The sequence below is a fragment of the Camponotus vicinus genome, unplaced genomic scaffold (genome assembly GCF_025532165.1).
Source record: "Camponotus vicinus isolate PSW18456_S1 unplaced genomic scaffold, iyCamVici1.0 SCAF_1, whole genome shotgun sequence".
Taxonomy (NCBI): domain Eukaryota; kingdom Metazoa; phylum Arthropoda; class Insecta; order Hymenoptera; family Formicidae; genus Camponotus; species Camponotus vicinus.
The window spans coordinates 4,418,416-4,439,626 of record NW_028141945.1 but is presented as its reverse complement, the minus strand read 5'-3'; the positions used below and the strand labels follow the sequence as shown (position 1 = coordinate 4,439,626).

The 21,211-nt window shown below is 34.5% G+C and overlaps 2 protein-coding genes across 10 annotated transcripts in view; one reads left to right on the top strand and one right to left on the bottom strand.

Moving 5' to 3' along the window:
• Positions 1–8,636, bottom strand: part of Kdm3 (Lysine demethylase 3) — a 334,026-nt gene extending 325,390 nt beyond the window's left edge. For all 6 annotated transcript variants that reach the window (XM_083094679.1, XM_083094698.1, XM_083094689.1 and 3 more), the window contains exon 1: positions 8,386–8,636. In XM_083094679.1, the coding sequence (XP_082950805.1) occupies positions 8,386–8,541 (156 nt within the window). In that variant the 5' untranslated portion in view covers positions 8,542–8,636. The remainder of the gene's footprint in view (positions 1–8,385) is intronic.
• A 3,429-nt stretch (positions 8,637–12,065) lies between these two features.
• Positions 12,066–21,211, top strand: part of LOC145968396 (uncharacterized) — a 34,368-nt gene continuing 25,222 nt past the window's right edge. Inside the window, exon 1 of one of the 4 annotated variants that reach the window (XM_083093856.1) lies at positions 12,066–12,220. In XM_083093856.1, the coding sequence (XP_082949982.1) occupies positions 12,189–12,220 (32 nt within the window). In that variant the 5' untranslated portion in view covers positions 12,066–12,188. Of the gene's footprint in view, positions 12,221–12,304; positions 12,863–21,211 lie in introns of those variants that run through there. The other 3 variants (XM_083093847.1, XM_083093819.1, XM_083093866.1) reach the window with 3 other exon arrangements.

Genomic DNA, 21,211 nt, shown 5'->3' with positions numbered 1-21,211 from the left:
TTTTTGCTCTAGTCTAATTTCGATTTCTGAAAAAAATTTTTAACTTTTTCTTTGAATAAAATTCCGAAAATAACCAATACGTTTTCGTTAAAATGATAAAATCAATCCTTCAGAGGAGAAAATGTAATTTCTTTAAGACAATCGGAACTCACATATACGATCTCAATTCATTTTTCTACTGTTGCGATCTATTCGTAATCTATTCATAAATCGCACAAGGAAAGTGCAAACAGTGAATAACACGTCAAGCTATTAAAGCGATACAAGGAGTTCAATGCGAATGGTATGTCCATGACTTTACTGACTCTTTTTCCGATAAGATAAGATAGGGTGCAACATGCGTTCATGAAAAAAAATAACATTTCGTAACTTAAAAATAGTCTTTGCGTATAATATATACAGAGAGCGATACGTATGCACGATGCACGCGCAAGCACTCGTTGATTTCCGTTGAAACGCATCATGAGAAACGTTATTTGTTTTAAAAGCGATGACAGTTTGAAAAGTCGAGAATCTCGTTTGCATCTCATCAGCAATGCCATTAAATCTCTCATTTATAAGTTTTCAAAACGGGAGACATATCATATTCAAAATAAATAATAAATCTTTCGAAAATTTCATCGGGGCCAGTTTCGTGCGTGCGAGTGTTATCATCGGTCGCCGAATTTACCTGGCACCCCCGTCAGGTTTGACCCGAAATTTCCCCCGCAATTTTCGACGGCAACGAAATATCACCCCGCTATACAAATTATGCGAAAGTGTTGGGTACGTAGTACGTGGCCGACACGCGGTTTCGCGAACCGCAAATTTTAGGGTCTGTAGCACGATCGCGAGTTCTCGATAATTCAGGGGTACCACCGCTACGTTTCTGGTCCCTGTAACAGTTCTCCCCTCATCCCTGGCGGTCCAAATTTCCCCCCGTCCCTCCCGGAATTTCTCCCTGACCAATGCACCATCCCGTAACCACGTTATCGCGCTGTCTCTCTCTCCAGGCACTTCGTATATTTCGTGCACCAAGTATAACGGTGCTTCTTCCAAGATGTGGCAGGTGTGCGAAGAAAGCGGTATCAAAATAATGGAGGAAGAGAGAGGAATTTTTATATCAAAATTATTGTCATGATACATTTTCGAACGACAGAAACTAATTCTTGAATAGGCATTTTTTGGAAAATTGTTCACAACATAATGGAGTATTTTTCGGAAAATAATTGAAATAAAGCTACACAAAATACATTTTAATTATTAAAAACAGATTTGTGAAATAACGAAAATAATAATACAACGATATACATCAATGATACAATTTATCAAAAATTTTAAACTTTTTATATATAAAATGATATATAATATCTGAATAAAAATAGTAATTAATAATTTTTCTCTCCAAACAGATAACTATATATCTGTAATTTTTAGTTTGTAATCCACAAATCACAATTTTATATCTTGAATGTACTAAAATATTCATAAAAAGCTCAAAATATTTTGAGCTTTTCATGAATATGAATTTTATGAATATGAGCTTTCCCTTTTTTCCCAAAACATTTATGGATGAAGAGAATTTGTTTATAAATACTCAAATTATATGAATTGCATCGAATGAATTTTCTTGAGAAATGTATTTAAGGGGTTATACCTAGTCAGCAAGTCGAAAAAAACGTATTTGGGGAATTAAAACAAAAACTGTTAGGTATTTTTATTTCATCGATTCTTTATCATAATATATATCTATCAAAGAAGTTTTCATAATTTTTTCAATTAAAAATATCGAGAAATATAGGCACAGTAGCTATTTTCCAGACATCTTTTTTCGGAGGCGCTTGGCGGTGAGCAAGATTGCTCGGAGCTGGATCATCTGAAATAAAAAATTCAAAAGGATTTAGCTTTCGTATGAATTGATCTAGTCGGTGAACGAAGGGATTTTAATTTTGATGAAACCTTTTTTTTTATTAACAAAAGAACGAAGTTTTAACATGAAAAATTCGTATTTTTGCGTCAAACGTCTGTCACATTGTTAAAAATCAATTTTTTGTAAAATCCTTCGTTCACCGACTAGATCAATTCATACGAAAGCTAAATCCTTTTGAATTTTTTATTTCAGATGATCCAGCTCCGAGCAATCTTGCTCACCGCCAAGCGCCTCCGAAAAAAGATGTCTCTGGAAAATAGCTACTGTGTCTACATTTCTCGATATTTTTAATTGAAAAAATTATGAAAACTTCTTTGATAGATATATATGATGATAAAGAATCGATGAAATAAAAATACCTAACAGTTTTTTTTAAATTCCCCCAAAAATACGTTTTTTTCGACTTGCTGACTAGGTATAACCCTTAATTTCAAACAAAATCGTTGAGCAAAATAAAAAATTATTTTACATGATTACATACTACGTCTCTCACATTTTATTGTCCCAGACTGCGTTTTATAGTGCATTGTTGAGTTATGCATCATTTCATGTCTAAAGTTAGCATAGAGAAGTTTCAAACGTCTTATAAGTTAGCGGAACAAAATGGGCGGAATCAATTATAATTGATATTTTTATTTGTTGCTCATTTGTTGCTAAAAAGTTGCCAAAGAAAAAAATTTGTTGCTCTGTCATTTTTAAAAAAAAATCATGTTCCGCTAAAGGAAGATTAAGTTAGCGGAACAATATATATAACAACAAAATTATACGTAATAATAATATAAAAATTTGTTGCTAATTTGTTGCTCTTAAAATATTCAATTTGTTGCTTGCAAAATAAATTTAAACAATAGCGGAAAACTTTTCACAGCGAGCAAAGTTACAAGAGTAAACTATCAGAAAAAAATGTGTTGCTCGCTTAAATTTGGTATTGAGATATAGTTTGAATTTGTTGCTTTCGAAATATCCAAGTTCCGAATTTGTTGCTTGCAAAATAAATTTAAATAATGATGAAAAACCTTTCACAGCGTGCAGAGCTACAAGAGTAAACTACTAGAAAAAAATTTGTTGCTCGCTTAAATTTGGTATTGAGACATAATTTGAATTTGTTGCTTTCAATATATCCAAGTTCCGAATTTGTTGCTTGCAAAATAAATTTAAATAATGATGAAAAACCTTTCACAGCGTGCAGAGCTACAAGAGTAAACTGTCAAAAATAAATTTGTTGCTCACTTAAATTTTATATTGGAATATAGGTTGAATTTGTTGCTTTCGAAATATGTAAGTTCCGAATTTGTTGCTTGCAAAATAAATTTAAATAATGATGAAAAACTTTTCACAGCGTGCAGAGCTACAAGAGTAAACTATCAAAAAAAAATTTGTTGCTCACTTAAATTTGATATTGGAATATAGGTTGAATTTGTTGCTCTCGAAATATCCAAGTTTCGAATTTGTTGCTTGCAAAATAAATTTAAACAATAGCTGAAAACCTTTCACAGTGTGCAAAGTTACAAGAGTAAACTATCAGAAAAAAATTTGTTGCTCGCTTAAATTTGGTATTGGAATATAGGTTGAATTTGTTGCTTTCGAAATATCCAAGTTCCGAATTTGTTACTTGCAAAATAAATTTAAATAATGATAAAAAACCTTTCACAGCGTGCAAAGCTACAAGAGTAAACTATCAGAAAAAAATTTATTGCTCACTTAAATTTGATATTGGAATATAGGTTGAATTTGTTGCTTTCGAAATATCCAAGTTCCGAATTTGTTGGTTGCAAAATAAATTTAAACAATAACGAAAAACCTTTCACAGCGTGCAAAGTCTAAATTACATCGAAAACATATTGACTGAATTTTTACTTAATATATTTGGCACAAGTATTCAAGGCCATATAAATCTTATTAATTGTTATTGTATCGTCATATACATATTCTTGTAATTTAATTTGTTTATTATTTAAACTTATTGCAACAAATTCGAAACTTGGATATTTCGAGAGCAACAAATTCAACCTATATTCCAATACCAAATTTGAGGGAGCAACAAATTTATTTTTGATAGTTTACTCTTGTAGCTCTGCACGCTGTGAAAGGTTTTTCATCATTATTTAAATTTATTTTGCAAGCAACAAATTCGGAACTTGGATATTTTGAAAGCAACAAATTCAAACTATGTCTCAATACCAAATTTAAGCAAGCAACACATTTTTTTCTGATAGTTTACTCTTGTAACTTTGCTCGCTGTGAAAAGTTTTCCGCTATTGTTTAAATTTATTTTGCAAGCAACAAATTGAATATTTTAAGAGCAACAAATTAGCAACAAATTTTTATATTATTATTACGTATAATTTTGTTGTTATATATATTGTTCCGCTAACTTAATCTTCCTTTAGCGGAACATGATTTTTTTAAAAAAAATGACAGAGCAACAAATTTTTTTCTTTGGCAACTTTTTAGCAACAAATGAGCAACAAATAAAAATATCAATTATAATTGATTCCGCCCATTTTGTTCCGCTAACTTATAAGACGTAAGTTTCAAGGTGACGAGCGTGCGAGACTCTCATACCAGGACGCCCTTATCGATAAAACACCTATTTTCTACGCGTTCGATATTTCAACGACTTGTCAATACTTCAAGGTGCTTCTTTTTATCGTCGACACTATCGACATATATACAAAGACAGAGAGTGCGAGAGAGAGAGAAAAGAAAATAAAAATTTTTTCTTCGAGAAAAACTATTTTACTTATTTCGGAGACCTCTCGCGCCATTAAAAACGATGGCTCGATAACTTTCACCTCCGTTGAAACCGAAGCTTTCATTAACCACAAGATCGCCTACAAAGCCGGAAAGCGCGAAAGCACTTCTCGAAACGAGAAAACCGGAAAGCGGACTCGTCTGCGAGTCCGCGCGGTGATGACCCCGGAATATTTAATGGCATTTGTAGTCGTTGACCCTTTAGAGCGGCAAATACTAAACAGATGTCAACTAAATTCATTCTGGGTGGCGTCCGGATGCTCCTTGGCGCCGCAATAAATTCGCAGACGCCGCGAGGGCCATTAGGGATAGTTGAAACCGGGCGATCGTTAATGAGTCTCGCGAATAAGTACTGGTATTATTAACTCCGAGTGTCGGAGATCGATTGCATCGCGACTGACAACCGGTGTGGATTGGGTGAATGAAATAGTTTACGGGAGGAATATTTAAACCGTGGAATAATGTATAGATTTTTAGTGTATAATAATTAATATTTATATATGCAATATTAATTTAATATACGATTTTAATATGTAATATTAATTAATGCAATATTAATTTGTTAAATTTTTTAGAATTCTTTTAAAATGAAGAAATTATATAAAATATATAACTAAAGTAAGTAAAACTATCAAGTTCTTTTTGTTAAATTTTAAATTTAATAGTTTACATTACCAAAGGGTCAACCACTATGGCAAAGATTGTACATTTCATTAGAAATAAATTGTGGCAGTAATGACAGTGAATATAATTTTAGAAAATACGTGTTTTAGAAAAATATATATTGAAATAATACTAGCATATATAAGAAAAATAATATAAGAACAAACGTAATGTGCACTAGAAATACTCTTTGATTCTGTGGCAGTACTGACAATATTGACAATAAAATAATAATATTGACAATAAAACAATAATATTGACAATAAAATAATAATAATAATAAGAATACTAACATTATTAACAATACAGAAGCAATACAATGGCAATGTAAGCAATAAAATACTATTGTACTGCCAAGAATGGTAATCACTGTACATTTTTTGAGTAGTGGTTGACCCCCCGACATGCATATATCATTGACAAAAATTATTACATAATACGAGTATGACTTGCAAGTAAAATTTGTATAAATTTTAACAATTTATCTTTCTATTTGTTATATATCTACTTAAACATAATATATATAGGACTAATTTTTGTATATAGAAAAATAATGATTGCATAATATTTTATGTATTTAGTTAAAACTATACTTTAGATATTTTGCTTTAGATATTTTGCGTAGATAATTTAAACAGAAAATTAAAGAAAAAATAATCTCGCTGATATCTTTTATTTAGATTAGATATTTATTACGTATCAGATAGTAGTTTGAGTATTTTAGATAGGACGTTATTATACGTAGATAATAAATTGTAATTCTATATATAAATTATATATATTAATATACGTAATGTATTACAGCCGAAAGATTTAATTTTATCTTGCCCTCTTATTACGTTAAAATATTTTAATATAAATATTATGAAACAATTTTTTCAATCATATTTCTCGTAATAAATGTTCTCAAACTATAGCAATCTTTCTCCACCAAAATACTAACTGAGATTTGTGAAAACACTTTTCTGCGAGAAGATCTCGATAATTATGCTGGTGATTATTATAATAATACATAAGTAAATTAATGTTATCGTCATCATCGAGATGATTTCATTGACCAATGAGTAGTCCGAGGGCAGTTGTTTCTTTTACGTAAGAGATAAGTACTGCCACCAAAGTGGTACTCCGAATTAATTTTGCGCGCGGGTATCTGAGTGTTCCAAAATTCGATTCATTGCGTAACCAAATCGCGATGATGACTGTTTGAACACGCGATTTATTCGGATCGAAATCCAACATCATGAATTTCGGCGTTGTAAAGCAATGGAAAAATCGGCCTGCAAGGTCGAGATTTTCCGAGGCTTTACGCTTCACTGGCATAATAATCTGCGGCCTTTGGCTAGGGTATAATTGGCAAATATTACTGGCCAAGCAACGCAAAAACATGTAAGTCGAGCGTGTACAGATATCGCGCACGTGAATGTATGTGTTTCGATGTGTAAATGGCGTTGATACATAAGTTGCCAATGTCCTCGAAAACTGAAATAGTTGTGACTCGGTTTAAAAAAAGAAAAAAAGAGATCTGATAGATAAATTCGCGTAATTATATTAATCAACAATCGCGAATTATTTGAGCATAAATTCTTTTGTTCGAGCTTCAAAATTTGTAATTTGTAATTATAAAAAACTATGTCTATGTGAAATATTTTAAAAAATATGTACAATCTTTGTAAATCGCGGAATTTCAACAAATCAACTTCAACAAATTTTATTTTAATATACTGGCAAAAAAAGATTCTATCTAAAGATCTATTTTTAGATTGATCTTGGTTTATTATATCGATTAAAATATTGAACGATAATGATGATAGCGACTATCATATAGAAATTTACTATGTAGACATTGCAATTGAACGATGAAACCGGTCTCCAATAATTATGTTTCCACATGTTAAAAATAGTCAAGCATGATGATATGTAATATTATATTATATGAATAATATATGCAATTCTATTGTATGAATTATATATTGCATGAGTAAAATATGCAATTCTGTGATAATATAAATTTGAGATATATCGGAATTTATATAATATATAAAGCACATATTATACTTATATTTGTGAAGTATTTCGATATAGATTAACGATTTTATACCTATTATTTAAAATATGTGACATCCGAAGAATGTTCTTCGAAAATATGCAAACATTTATATACTTTTATATATATATAATAGCATTAAAAAATATACATATAAATTTCAAGCAACCATCGCATCATCCGACTATTTCATACTTTCAAGAACGTTTTTTCAACATCATATTATTCGTCTCGAATGTGTTTCTTGCTGAAAGGTAACAAGAATCCCTAATATTATATTCGCAAATATTAATAAAACGATTATAATCCTTAGAAATGTGCAAAAACATTCAAAAATCAAAAACATTCGTGATTAATGATATATATTTTTAAATATTATTCGCAATAAGGAATTTGTCTTTTCATCGTCTGCAAATAACTTGATTCGAAACATTACGATATCATTGTATCATTTCCAAAAGTACAATATTACGAACAATTTAAAATATATGATCATATATTTTATTTTGTTCGTAATTAAAATATATTAAAATATATGATTAAAATATATGATCATATATGTATAATGTTAGTTTAAATATAATAAAATTTTGATCAGAAAGAACAGAAGAGAAGGTTTTCAACTATTACGAAAATGATATTCGCGAAAACAATATTTGTCTATTTCTATTTATATAATATTGCGTTTGCCCGGATATTTACCATCGAATTCTGCGAAGTGGACGATGAATTCCATTTCCCGTAACAATAACATGTCTAAGGTGAGGCGAGCGATACGTGGAGTAATCGTCGAGAGCCGGCGAGCGTACTTGGGGTATACAACGCACGAAAGGTCACGCGCTGATGTAAACACAAACGGCGCGGCGCGAGACGTCGCACGCGTGACGTCAGATCGAGGAATGTACGGCATCGACGTCACGGGCGAATCTAAGATAATTCGTTCCTAAACGTTTTCGCGACTCGAGACATTTTCGACAGAAACCGACAAAAATGCAGACAGATTCTTTTCACTCACCTGAAGATCATGACAGCCGTTATCCCTATGACTGGCAGCACGTATCACCCCCGCACGCCAACCCCACTCACTAATCTTATTCACCTTCAGCTTGGTGAAACCACTCACCGAGAGAAACCTCTTTCCCACGATCTCCTCGCGAAACTTGTACGCCATATTACGATCGGTACACCGTGGCGTGCCGAATCCGCGACTTCGGATCGCCACAGCCGGGTCCGCCAGTCACCCTTTCCCTCGTACGTCCCCCTCCCCCCCTTGCCGCGCCAGAGTAGGCGCCCCCTGTCTCCCACCCCCACTGTTCCCGCTCCTCTTCCGTCTTCTCTCTCGCTCCACTCGCTCTCTCGTTCCCGACCCCCCTGTCACCGACCCGGTTTTTCCTTCTATCCTCCGAGGAGCGTGCCTCGCCCCCAAAAACAAAAGAAAAACAACAACGAGCACACGCACCGTACACCGGGGCCGGAGCCGGGGCCGGGATCGGAGCAGGGGTCGGGGGAGGGGACGCAACGGCGAACACTGTCACAAACGATCACTACTTGTCGATGGCAGCGGGCACCGCTTCGCGGCCGATCTCTTCCTGCCGCGCGCGATCACGAAGGGCCATTAAACAACAGAGCCATGAGGCGACGGCCGGTCACTCTTCCTATCTCGCTCCTTCCTTCACCAACGCACTATCCGATCCGCGTAGCCACTCCTTGCTTCTCCTTGCGTTCGGCGGACGCGCGCGCGAGAGAGACTTCTCTCCGTGAAAACAGCCACGAGACTCGCTCGCGCACAACTTCAAACGTACCTCTCCCTCTCTGTCCGGCGCGATCTTCGCCGTCTCGTTCGCGTCTTACTTCACGGTGTTTTCTCTCCGCTCTCCCGGCGCGCGCGCGTTTCTCCGCGCCACCGCCGTGCGCGCGCACTTTTTCGTATTATCGGTATACAATATATCCTGATGCGCGCGCGATCGGTCCAAGACGACCGATGTGACAAGAGACAGAGGGAGAGAGAGAGAGAAAGAATGACAGCGAGCACTCTCCAGCACTGTTGACGTCCGCGCACAGAGCCGACTCTCGAACCGGACACACTTTCAACTTCCGGAACGCACACCAGGTGTAACACTATCGGACATCACACACTACGCGACGGTGGACGGTAACGGCGGCGGTAGCAACACCACCAACGCGATTAACGAAGGACTCCGAACGGTACCAATGTGAACGTGAGAGTGACACACACATGACCGACCAGTGATATCGCGTAGCGCGCACTGCGGGCGGACGGCAGGGAGGCACAGCTCCTTCCCGCGGCCCGTACACCCTTCCCCCGCCGCGCGCGCGCGCGCTTCTCCCACCCGTCTATCTCGCCTTCTCCCGCCCCGACACGTTCCCCCACCTCCGGTCCCTTCGTAGCCGACCGAGCGCGCGCTCTCACTCCCCTCTCCCCTTTTTCTCGGTTCCTTTACCCCACTCCGCGCCGAGGCGCGGAGCGTCGCGCCTCACTTCGCTGTTATCCATCGCACGAGACTGTCATGAAGGTAGGGTGTTTTAAACCCGTAGTACCAACTGCTAGACGCGTGGGCTCGCGCGCGCGGGTGGCAAGAGAGAGACACCGTTGCAGGGAGGGGGACGCCTGGGGGGAATCGTTGTTGCCTATACCTTCTCCCACCGCGTGTGCGACACGCATATTCGCGTTCTGCACTGTACTCACTTATCGACGTATACATATGCCGCGTATAACCCCCCGAGCGTTTTTTCACCGTTTTCTGTTTTTCTTCTTTCTTTCTTTCTTTCTTTCTTTCCCGACGCGAATATTTCTGAAAAATGTAAGTTTTTATCTTTCGATAACAGGAATAATTGATTAAAAAAGAGAAAAAGAGCAAGTTTTTAATAATTTTCAGCTTGATCTTTAAAGCACATTTGTTATATCTTAATTAGATAAGTGTCTAATAGAAAGATCATTTTACTTATTTGCAAGATATTTTATTCTTAATATCAAAATTATAATTTGAATGTGATAAGATTTCTATACTCATACTGTAATATAGTTATACTGTGTATAATTACCGTAATATAATTGACTATATGACTATAGCGATTACAGTATTAATTACAACGATAGTATTAGTTATAACTATTGATTCGATAATTTCACGATCGTGATTAAATCTATATTATAAACACCTCGATGTGACCCCATGCGATATGTAAACATCGCAACTTTATTCGATTCCATAAGAGTTGCTCCGATTCCATTAGCTATTTCCAATTTCGTTAAAACTAGTCTGAGTCTGAAGTTTCCAAAATATTAATGCGAATGTAATATAGCTGACTTTCCTATTTACAATATATTGCGCAATTATTTGTGACATTGGATTTATTTAAGTTGCAGATATAATTACGTTCGAGCATCATAAATGTTGAAGAAACTAAATAAATTAATTAAAGAATTTCCTGATTTCATAGAAATTTATACATTTATTATATTTTTATATATTTTGATTCGATTTCCATGCCTAAAAGTATGTAAATTCTTAAAAATTGGGAGAGAAAATTCTCTTATGTTTATCTTTAATCAAAATGTATGTTATTCTTATTTTCAAGTTAGATTATTTGATAAAATAATTTCTAAATTTATGAGTTTTTAATTATACTTTAAGTTTTAATTATGTTATTAATATTTTATACATCGCACTAAATACAAAAGCGTTCGATATTCACGCTATGAATCAAATTCTTTACTTTTTTACTTCGATACTATTCTTCTTTTTTGGTGGAAAATTTATGAGAATGCGGGTATACGAAGAAAACCTTTCTTTTATATTTTGTTGTAGCAAGATTTACGTATAATTATCAAGATTTTTAGTCAACATTTACTCCTTTTTCACCGCAGGATTTGTGTTTGTTTGCAATCTCGTGGTGAACCAGAAGAAGTGTTGCCAATGGAATTTCCTTGTTCTTTTCCTCTCTTTTTCTATTTTCTTATTCTAGTTTTTGTCTTTTTATTCTTTTCTTTCTTGCAATTTCTTGGAAAATTAGTGTGTTTATGCGCTTAGCGGATTGCTGGAAAACGTTTTATACTTGCAATTTTTAAAATCAGTAAGATATTTGGAAAAATCTCAGTGAAATATATTGCATAATATATAAAAAGGGCTGCAATTAATCGTACTTTAATATAGCATGTCAATGAAATTTATAATAGCTTAAAAATTTATAATGCTTCCAATTGGCATTTAAAATTTTTTCAAATTAATTGAAAATAACCTTTTTACTTGTTTTTTTATGCTTATTTATTACAATATTGCATTTGAGCAATTATAACAATTAATTAATGATAACATAAATTATATCGAGATTTGCAAAAAAATATTCGAATATAACTCTTATTACAATATATTTTCGAAACGCATTTGCTTCAAAATTTCGATGCAAGATTGAAAAGTTTAAATATAAAAAGATAAATGAAAAATATTACGTCAAGATAAACAATGTTTGTTGGCTTTTTTTTTATTCGATCGAACATCGTAAAAATGAAAAAAAAAAGAATAAACAAAAATGATTTAATTCATCTAATATTTATCAAGCAGAAATTTACTAATATCATTGTCGATAAATCGCATTTGATTAAATCCGCGATCTATACGGGACTGACGCATCACGTGATCAAAACACGCCGTGACGTCACACGCGCAGCAGCAGCCAGCCAGCTGCCAGTCCAACATGGCTGACCTGTGAGCAGCGGTGCTACAGACAGCCGTCCGCATTTAGTCGTTCATTTCTAGCCGTTCACACGCGTTCCGCGGAGCCGCAAGATCCGTTAATATGATATCGTCCATCGTCTCGCGTCTCGTCATGTGAGTATACGACTCGACGTCCGGCATGGCCGGAAAAAACGTCGCATATCTACTTGGGTCGACTTGTACGACCCCGGGCCATCGCCATCGTCCGCCGTTCGAGAAAATCCGGTGCAGTTTATTTTTACTCGCGCGGCGGCGGCTGCACACGTGTCGCCTAATGTGACATCGGACGCGAGATGTTCCATCCGATTCTCGCGTATAGTGATCCCGTCGCCTACTCTGTTTCCCGACCGTTTGCTCGATCGGTGGTCTCTATAGATACCGCGCATATATACGTTCTTTGTATATATCTATCCCTCTCGCTCTCTCTTGTCGCTCGCTTCCGACAGTTCGCTGTCATGACAAAGAGAACAAAATACGAAGGCTGGAATTTGAGATCAGCTGACGAATCGATCGGATCTGTCGTTGAACGGCCATCAGTGAATTCTCTCTCCTTTTCTCTCATCCATGGTGGAAGATTGTGTCATCGCGTCCAGATATCGACGACAGGCATTCCCATGTTTGGTAGGACCTTCGACAGCGGGATCTTCGTAGTGGACACGAAGGAGTGTCGTAAGAGGCCGGAGAAGTTTAAATCCAGAAGGAAAGAAAGAGAGGAGGAAGAAGAAGGACGTCAGTCGACAGTGATCCGGAGTAAAGGTAAGATAATGTCACTAACATTTTTAAATTAATGCACAATTAATGCACGGTTAACGCGAAACGAGAACAAAGAATATTAAATCGCAAGAGAAATAGGAGTTTCTCGCGTGAGTGATGATAAAATTGAAATCCTTAATTAATGCGTATCGTTGAGTCAGCGCCACAATGAAAGCAACCGCTTGCAACAATCTATTGTGTAAGGACGTAACCTAACCTAACCTAACCCAACATTTCTATCTATGTCAAAATATACGCAAACGTTACAAATGCGATTATCGATATTACATTCGCTTGTGAAAACTAAAACAATACACGAGGACGAACATGTTTTATTAAGTAATATTTTATTAAGTTTAATTGTTGAGTAGAAGCATTATTTAATATTTTTGTACATAGACGTTGTGCACAAATGGGTGGCTTTTTATATTTTTACATGTTGATGAATTTTAAAAAATTATATAATTGATACATATATTTTTGGATGAAATATACGTAGGCAAAATACAAAAATGATAATCTATATTGAATAATATTATTATCAGTGTTTAAGAACAATATATATCACTGTATGTTATAAATATAAGAATATTAGCAATTTGAAAGTTTTTTCTTATAAATGTTAAAATTTATAATTTTACATATTTATTAATCTCATGTATCTCTTCTAAAATATTTTTTGTGCAATTAGAAAAATGATAATGCTTTGTTATACAAGGAACTTGACGATTTTTTAAATATTGATTATGTTTAGAATCTTTCATAGAAAATTTATACATAGAAAATTTTAATAATTAGAGATTATTAGAAAATTTTACTTAATAATTTTTTTAAGCTGTCTTACGTCAGAAGTAATTTTAATATTTAACATACATATTTCGTGCTACGACGATATTTTCAAGAACGCATACATTCTTTTGTAATCGGAAAATAATAGAATACTAGAATAACGTAATCGTTCGAGCGAACTGAATGTCTCTAAACAATCGCGCGCGCGATAAGCGAACGATGCGTCCCGCAGCGTCAGCTGATTCGAAAGCTACGTCACACAATAGCGCAGGTCGTTGTACTCTTCGCTCTCCCTCGCTAAGAGGCACGTTTTGTTTACAGTGTGTCCGACTCGCACATTCACGCATGTTCCCCGCTCGTGCAACAATGTGCGTGAATGTCCGTCTCGATCGTCGGCGGCGGCTTGTCATGTGACTCACGGCTGCACGTTGCACTTGATAATAAATTAGAACGAAACGGAGAAACGCCAGTCCGAGATCTGGCACAAGGTAAATGGCAATCGGGGAATCGCGAAATTTTTTTTGCACGATGTAAAAAACCGAAAAAAGTTCTACCAACTCTTTAAAAAACACGTTTACATTGAAGAAATAAAAGACGATAAACACATTGTAAATCTCAATTTTATTAGATTTAATACCAATGACAGAACACCGCCAAAAATGATTCTTAATTTTTTTCATAAATTTTAAAAACATAAAGAGTAAATAAGATGATAAAATCTTTTTTCTTTTTTTAAATAAAATTAATAATAATTAAATTTCAAAAGACAATTATACTATACAAATTAATCTTGAGTGTCTAGTTAAAATTCAAAATACTAACTCAAAAGTATATATAATGCAAAAGAAATAAATCATGATTTGACCGAATATTAAATATCATTAATATACATATAATTTTAAATCGGAAAATTCGTCTGTATTTTTACGCACAAAATATTCTTGTTATAAAAGAAAGGTTCTCGAGTAAAATAAAAATATTTCATATTAAAGTGCATTCGGTTTATCTATTGCGTTTCTGCTATTCCGCAACGCCATAACTGCTATGTATACATTTTCTATAGTGCATGTACTCCATGTACTCTATATTTGCACGCGTGCTGCATGGTGACTTTATAGGAAATTTAAAAGCATGCCTTTTTCGGATATATGCGGGATGTATCAAAAGTAAATATTTGCGAATGACAGTCGATTTTCGTCTCAGCTGTTTAAACTTTCAGAAAAAAGCCAACTTATTAAAGTTTACGTTAATTGAAAAATATAGTTTTGCACATTTTATTTATAAATTCTTAAATTGCCAAAATCGTTTAATTTTAATAAAATTTTTTCATTGAAACAACATTTTCCTTTCTTCCTCTGTGAATATTTTCTCCGATTTTATATTTTATCAATTTGAATACATTATATGAAGCAAACTAGATTTTTATCAGTACACACGGTTGAAAAACAATCGAAGAATATCCTTTAATCTTTTAACATTCAAAAGTTAAAGTTGGTTTTGCTCAAAAATTACTTTTTCAAAGTCGGATAGAGCTTGGATAAAATAGAGGCTTCAAAAGGATTTTCGAATCGAAACCATTGGATTCAAAGAGTTAAGTTTCTCTCATCTTGCTCTTCTGTACATAGAACGTGCGCATTTCGATCGGTACGAAAATAGCACTCGACATCGAGTACATCTGCATCTAACAATAAAGGTCGATCTTTTCGCAACAGTTCTATATTTCCGTGCTCTTTCCGCGCATCTCTTGTATTCTTGCGAATCCTTTCGGAAAAAAGCTACCGGTGGATAGAAATGAGTACACCGAGAGAGAAAAAGAAAAAGGGAGATGCTCCTTGACAAGAAGAAACTTGGTCGCTCGTTGGATCGATGCGCGGTTGGCAACAGGAGGGTAGTACTTCATCGTCGTACGAGGCCCATGTGCAACCGCATATAGTTTTTTCCATCACTTATCTTAGATGAAAATTTCTTTATTTTTAATTTTTATTTTTAATAAAATAATTTAACTTAAAAAAATTTTTAATTCTATTTTATATACAATACATACACGATGGTAGTTTATTATTTTTTGAAAGAAAGTGATAGGAACTTTATATATTTATATTTTGAAAATTCCAAGTTGAATAATTATTAAGGTATTAAGAATGCCAATATTAAACAAGATTGATAAATATTAAATAGATATTTAATAAGTAGTCTTCACTGAAGTTTTTCGTGCATAAAAATTATGATAAAAATCGAGGATTTTAAGACATAAAATATAGAAATCCAGAGTATGTAAAATATATATCTATTTTAGATGCGATTTTATAAATTTAAAATTAGTTTTATGTATTATAAACATAATTTACTTTCGACTGCAATTATCAGAGAATTGATTTTTAAAATTTATATGTCACTGCTTTGGAAAAAGAAAATATAATTTTTTCAATTACTTTACTTATTCTCTATTAATCCTCCCAGGAATATAATCTGAATTTCAAATATCCTAAGCGCTTAAATATTTTCAAAATTAAACACTATTAATAAAAAGTAACTAAGTATTGGAAATTTTAAGCTAATTAAGTGTTGAAATTTATAAATTTAGACAAATATTTAAAAGTAATTAAACTCAGAATTAGAAATTTACAGCAAGCGTTCGTTTCCCACGAGATTTTCATTAATAATGTACCAACTCTTTAAAATATTTTCTGATGACATCGGAACACCCTTTGCGATACATGTGTGCATTTGCATTCGTCTTTCTTGAACGTATACCTATGGGACTAGAAGGCTTCTAACATCGGTGCAAATCAATATTCCGTACACCCTTGTACAAGAGATCGCGTTAACCTTTCTCGCCCTCACACAACCCCGTCGTGGCGCCCTCGACGTCTACTCGACCATCGCGTGAAGGGCGACGGGAGCTTGTTTAGCTCTCCCTCCGGTCTTGTCCTACCCCTCTCGTCGAGTTGATGAGAGCAAAATAATAGAGGGATCGCATATATTTACGACGCTAAATTCTCATAAACATGCGACTCTTATTTAAATAATATGTTAATTAACATTAAAATCGATAAATATCTTAATATATCGTGAATATTCTATTTTGTTTACTTTAATCGTAATCTTGTTAAAACTGAAATATAAAGTTTAATAATAATAATAAAATCTCGTAAAATTCAAATTTGGTTTAAGGATTTACTGAAAAAATATAAAAAGTTTCATAGCTTTTAATATATACTATTCGAATTTTATGGAAAAGAGCAAAACATTATATTTAACAAAATCAAAATGTAAAGACATTTACAAGAAAGTTCTATTTTACGGAATGTGTTGAATTTCCAGAAAAAGATCATTATTTATTATCGCTAATCATTAAATATTTTGGATATTAATTAAATTGATCAGAAGTAAGATATATTTAGCCAAAACAATTAACGATATAGAAATATATTTTTCATGAGATATTTTGTTTTAGTTGATTGTACACAAATAACATGTGTTATTCGTGTTGTGTTTTAAAATTTTAGTTTTAAAGCTCGTGGGATTAATAATAATAATAATTGTAAGAGTTATGAATGTGCGGAAAAATAAAAATGCATAAGAGATAAGCGGGACCATTATATCATTAAACTATAAGCTACATTATACATAATTTATCATTTTCGCCCGTAAATGGTTGCCGGACATCGTTGATCTCATAACCCGCATTCCACGTTTATTTCTACTTTGCATATCAAGAATAATGACCGCGTTATTACCGCACGTTGCATTCGACCGTGCGGCGACTTTTGAAGTCGCGGATACGCACATATCGTGACACGCACGCGCACGCGTGGGTGTACATGTGTGTGTCAGGAATCTCTAAAACACAATTGCACCGTCAATATAATACTATTTTTTTACTGCGCTCTTATAACAAAGGGAAATCCGCGTGAAAGGGGGTCTCGAGGATTTAAAGACTTCTCTCGCAATGACGTTGGAAAAAAAGAAAAGCTGGAGAGAAAAGAGAGAGAGAAAGAGAAAAAAGCAAAAAAGTCGTGATGCGGCGCAATAATATTTCTAGGTGATTTTACTCCGGAATTCTCAGAGCGCAGTCTCGTGACGTCATTGCCCTCATTAGAATAATTGAGAATGCGCCGCTCGCTAATTACGAGATGCGAGAGTCCCCCGGCACTCGTGACGCATAATTTTTTTCCGTTGTCTCCGACGTCGAAAACGGGAACTCGGGGCTTCCGCCCTGAAAATAAGAAGGAAATTTCAACGGGATTTTGTCGTCTCCTTAATTATGGCGGTCTTTAGTCTTCTAGTAACACGGAAACGGGAAAAGTTTTATTACGATCAATGCATATATACTGTTCTTATATTCTCGACAAAGAAAAAAATAAACTGGAGACATATACACTAATTAAATCGTTAATTAACAAATAGCATTTGCAAAATAAATGGAACAATTTTAAAAATATAAAAAAAAGAATATAGGTAAAAAATTTTAAAAATAGAATATAGGTAAAAAATTTCTCAATTTCAAAATATTTTGTAAAAGTATCTTTTCCTATATAATTTAAAATATTTTTTAAAAATAATTTGCAATAAAATAAATGTTGTATATCTTATTTATATAAAGTATTTATACATGATATATGTATATAAATTATACAAAATATACAAAATAAATTTCTAAGATTTTGAAAATAATCAAATTTAATAATAACATTTTTACTGGCGCTTTACAATAATCAATTTTCTCGAACATGGCAACATTTATTTATTAATATATCGAAGACTCGTGCATATTGATTGTTCCATTGCGAAGATTTAAAATTATACGTTCGAACGGCTGATCTGAAAGTACAAATGTAAATTTACAACAACAAATAAAGTAGTACGTGGAGCGGTTTGCAATTTTACGTGAACATCTTACGACGTGCAACCCGTCATTAACGGTCGTAGATTAATATTAAAATCCATTTATGTATCCTGTAGGAAATTTTATCATCTTTCGCGCTGACCGAAGAAGCAATTATTCGCGAAAGCCTCATCAACGTTAAGGATACTGAGATTGCGTTATGATTTGCATCTCGAGATCCTCTCGTTCCAATTTAATGAAAAATATGTCATAGTTCGAAGTGGATGCTAGTAATAATCTTGCGTATGATTACATCAACTCTATTTCACTTCAATAGAGAAGTTATCGCATATCTCTTTCTTCTCTTTCATATGGCTTGCATATTCTTTTCGTAATAATATTAATTTTTTAAACTAAAATTTCATTTGCAATGCACATACAAAACAATCGGTTATCGTTTACGTATTTTTATTTTTATCTTTGACTATATTTTTATATCATATTATTATATATGTATTTATCTTTTTTAGTATATTTGCTATTATATTTATTTTATCAGTTTCTTTTTTACATCATTATTTTATTAAATAATGATTGATAAACGATAGTTTTTGAAAATTCTACATATTTTAAAATTTCTATGCGGTATTGTGCATCTTTTACAAAAGACGGTGACATCGTACGAGCTCATTGTACCCGTATCATGATCGTATGATCCACGGAGCTTGAACTTCCATCGGTTGTCAGTCACGTTATCAAGAAGCGAGTCATGCAAACGGCTCCCTTCTGAAGTGACGCCATCATAATGAGGAGGATATTGAACCACAAATATAGTTGCAGCAATGCTCTTGTGTCATTAGAAGAACGGAACGACTGAAGGGAAAAAGCTTCCTTAACAAGATTCAAAATCGGTATATTCTTGGTTTTAAAATTAAATAGAGATCCGTTCCTGTTTCTATAGATGCATGTCTAATGATTCTAACGAGGCAAGCGGAAAATAATTTTTCTAAATAGTACAAGTGTTGCGAGAGCCCTTAGCCTTCTCAAAGTTTTCATCTTTTCCTGATTCCGTAGAAGAAAAGAGAAAAGTTTCTCGGAACTCTTTTTCGAACCGTGTTTTCGGCGGATGCGAGACCCCTCGCCGAAATCTTGCACGCCCCGTTGCTTCCTCGCCGCCGTGATTTACGCGTCCTTCCTCTCCTTCTTGCTCTCGTATATAATTACGCCATTTTCTCGCGGGGCGAATCGTATTTCTTCGTCCCTGGAGACGCGCCAGGGAGTAAAAGTGCACGTCACACGGGGGTGCGCTGTTAGAGTATGAGGAAGATGGAGGGGACCAGTCCAGCGAAAGAGAGGACGAAAGGAGAGAGAGGGAGGAAATAGAAGGATAGCATGCACACAAGCGAGGAGGAGGAGGGTTTGCCACGAAAGGGTGATGACCCTTTGGGCGTACCCCGAAACTCTACGTCCTGATATCGCGGCGATGTTCTCCCTCACACAAACAAACACACACAAACCATCTCTCTCTCCATATATCACGCTTTCTCTCCTTCTCCGATCTTGTATTTGGCTCTCTTTTTTTGCTCCTTCCTTCAGCCTAGATCTCTCTCCTTGCTCCTTCGTCTATTTGTCCTTTTATCTCTTTCGCGGATGGGTGGTAGTTTGAACGCGTGGGCAGACGGAAAAGAAGGAAGAAAAGAAAGAGGAGGAGCTCGCAAAGATTCAAACGGCGTGCTGGAACGTCGAGCATTCGAGATGCCCCTTCGGGGATTCCCTTTCCTCGGCGAGGACGCATGTTTCGTGAGCGTGACGAAACGAAAGAAAGACACAACGGTTTGCCCTGCAATATTTATCGATGGAAATCGAACGTATCTCTGCGCGGACTGTGCAGACTGTAAAGATTAATTCATATGCAAGCATTTCGATCGTGTTCAATGTATGCGCTTTGTGTTTGCAAAACTGATTATTAAACGTAATATGTAGTTCATATATTGTACGATGAAATATCGACAAAGATACTTAATTAACTAAAATATTTTAAATATAACGTGCCTCAAAATGAATGATATATTAGCTACATGTGCGATTATGAATTTTTTTTATTTATAAAGTATACTTTAATTAATGTTTAATTGTTAATATTATTATGCCGATCTTTGTTGAATTATTTAACGAGATTATGCTTTAAATTAAATGGCATATAATAGTTATTGCCTATATTAATAATTCTGATTCTAATAATTGAGCAATTAATCGCAATGATAATCGAAATTATATATACATATTTCGTCACAGACTGTCTCGCTTTCTTCGCGTTCCAAATCGTTAAACGTTCATTCACCACATGCGAACTTTCCTGGGTAGACCCGTTTAAAGTATCGGATAAATGCGCATCAGCGTGGGAGGTCCGCGATTCTATGGCGTTGATATTTATACGTTCTTTTATTAGCATGGATTTTCCGACGCTTCATAGCGTACATTTTTGTATATTGTGCTAAAACGTCGCGAAAGAAATGTGACAGAATCAAACCACATTAACAATAACAAAAAGAAAAATCAAACATCTTTATTACACATTTACAGTTACCATATTTTTAAAATTGATATAAAAAACAAAATATACAAGAAAGATATCGAAAAAAATTCGAAGATGATAAGCATAAAGTACGATTTCCTCTGAATTATTATGCAACCGTCTCACCTATTTTATCGCGCGCGCCATACTTTGTATATTT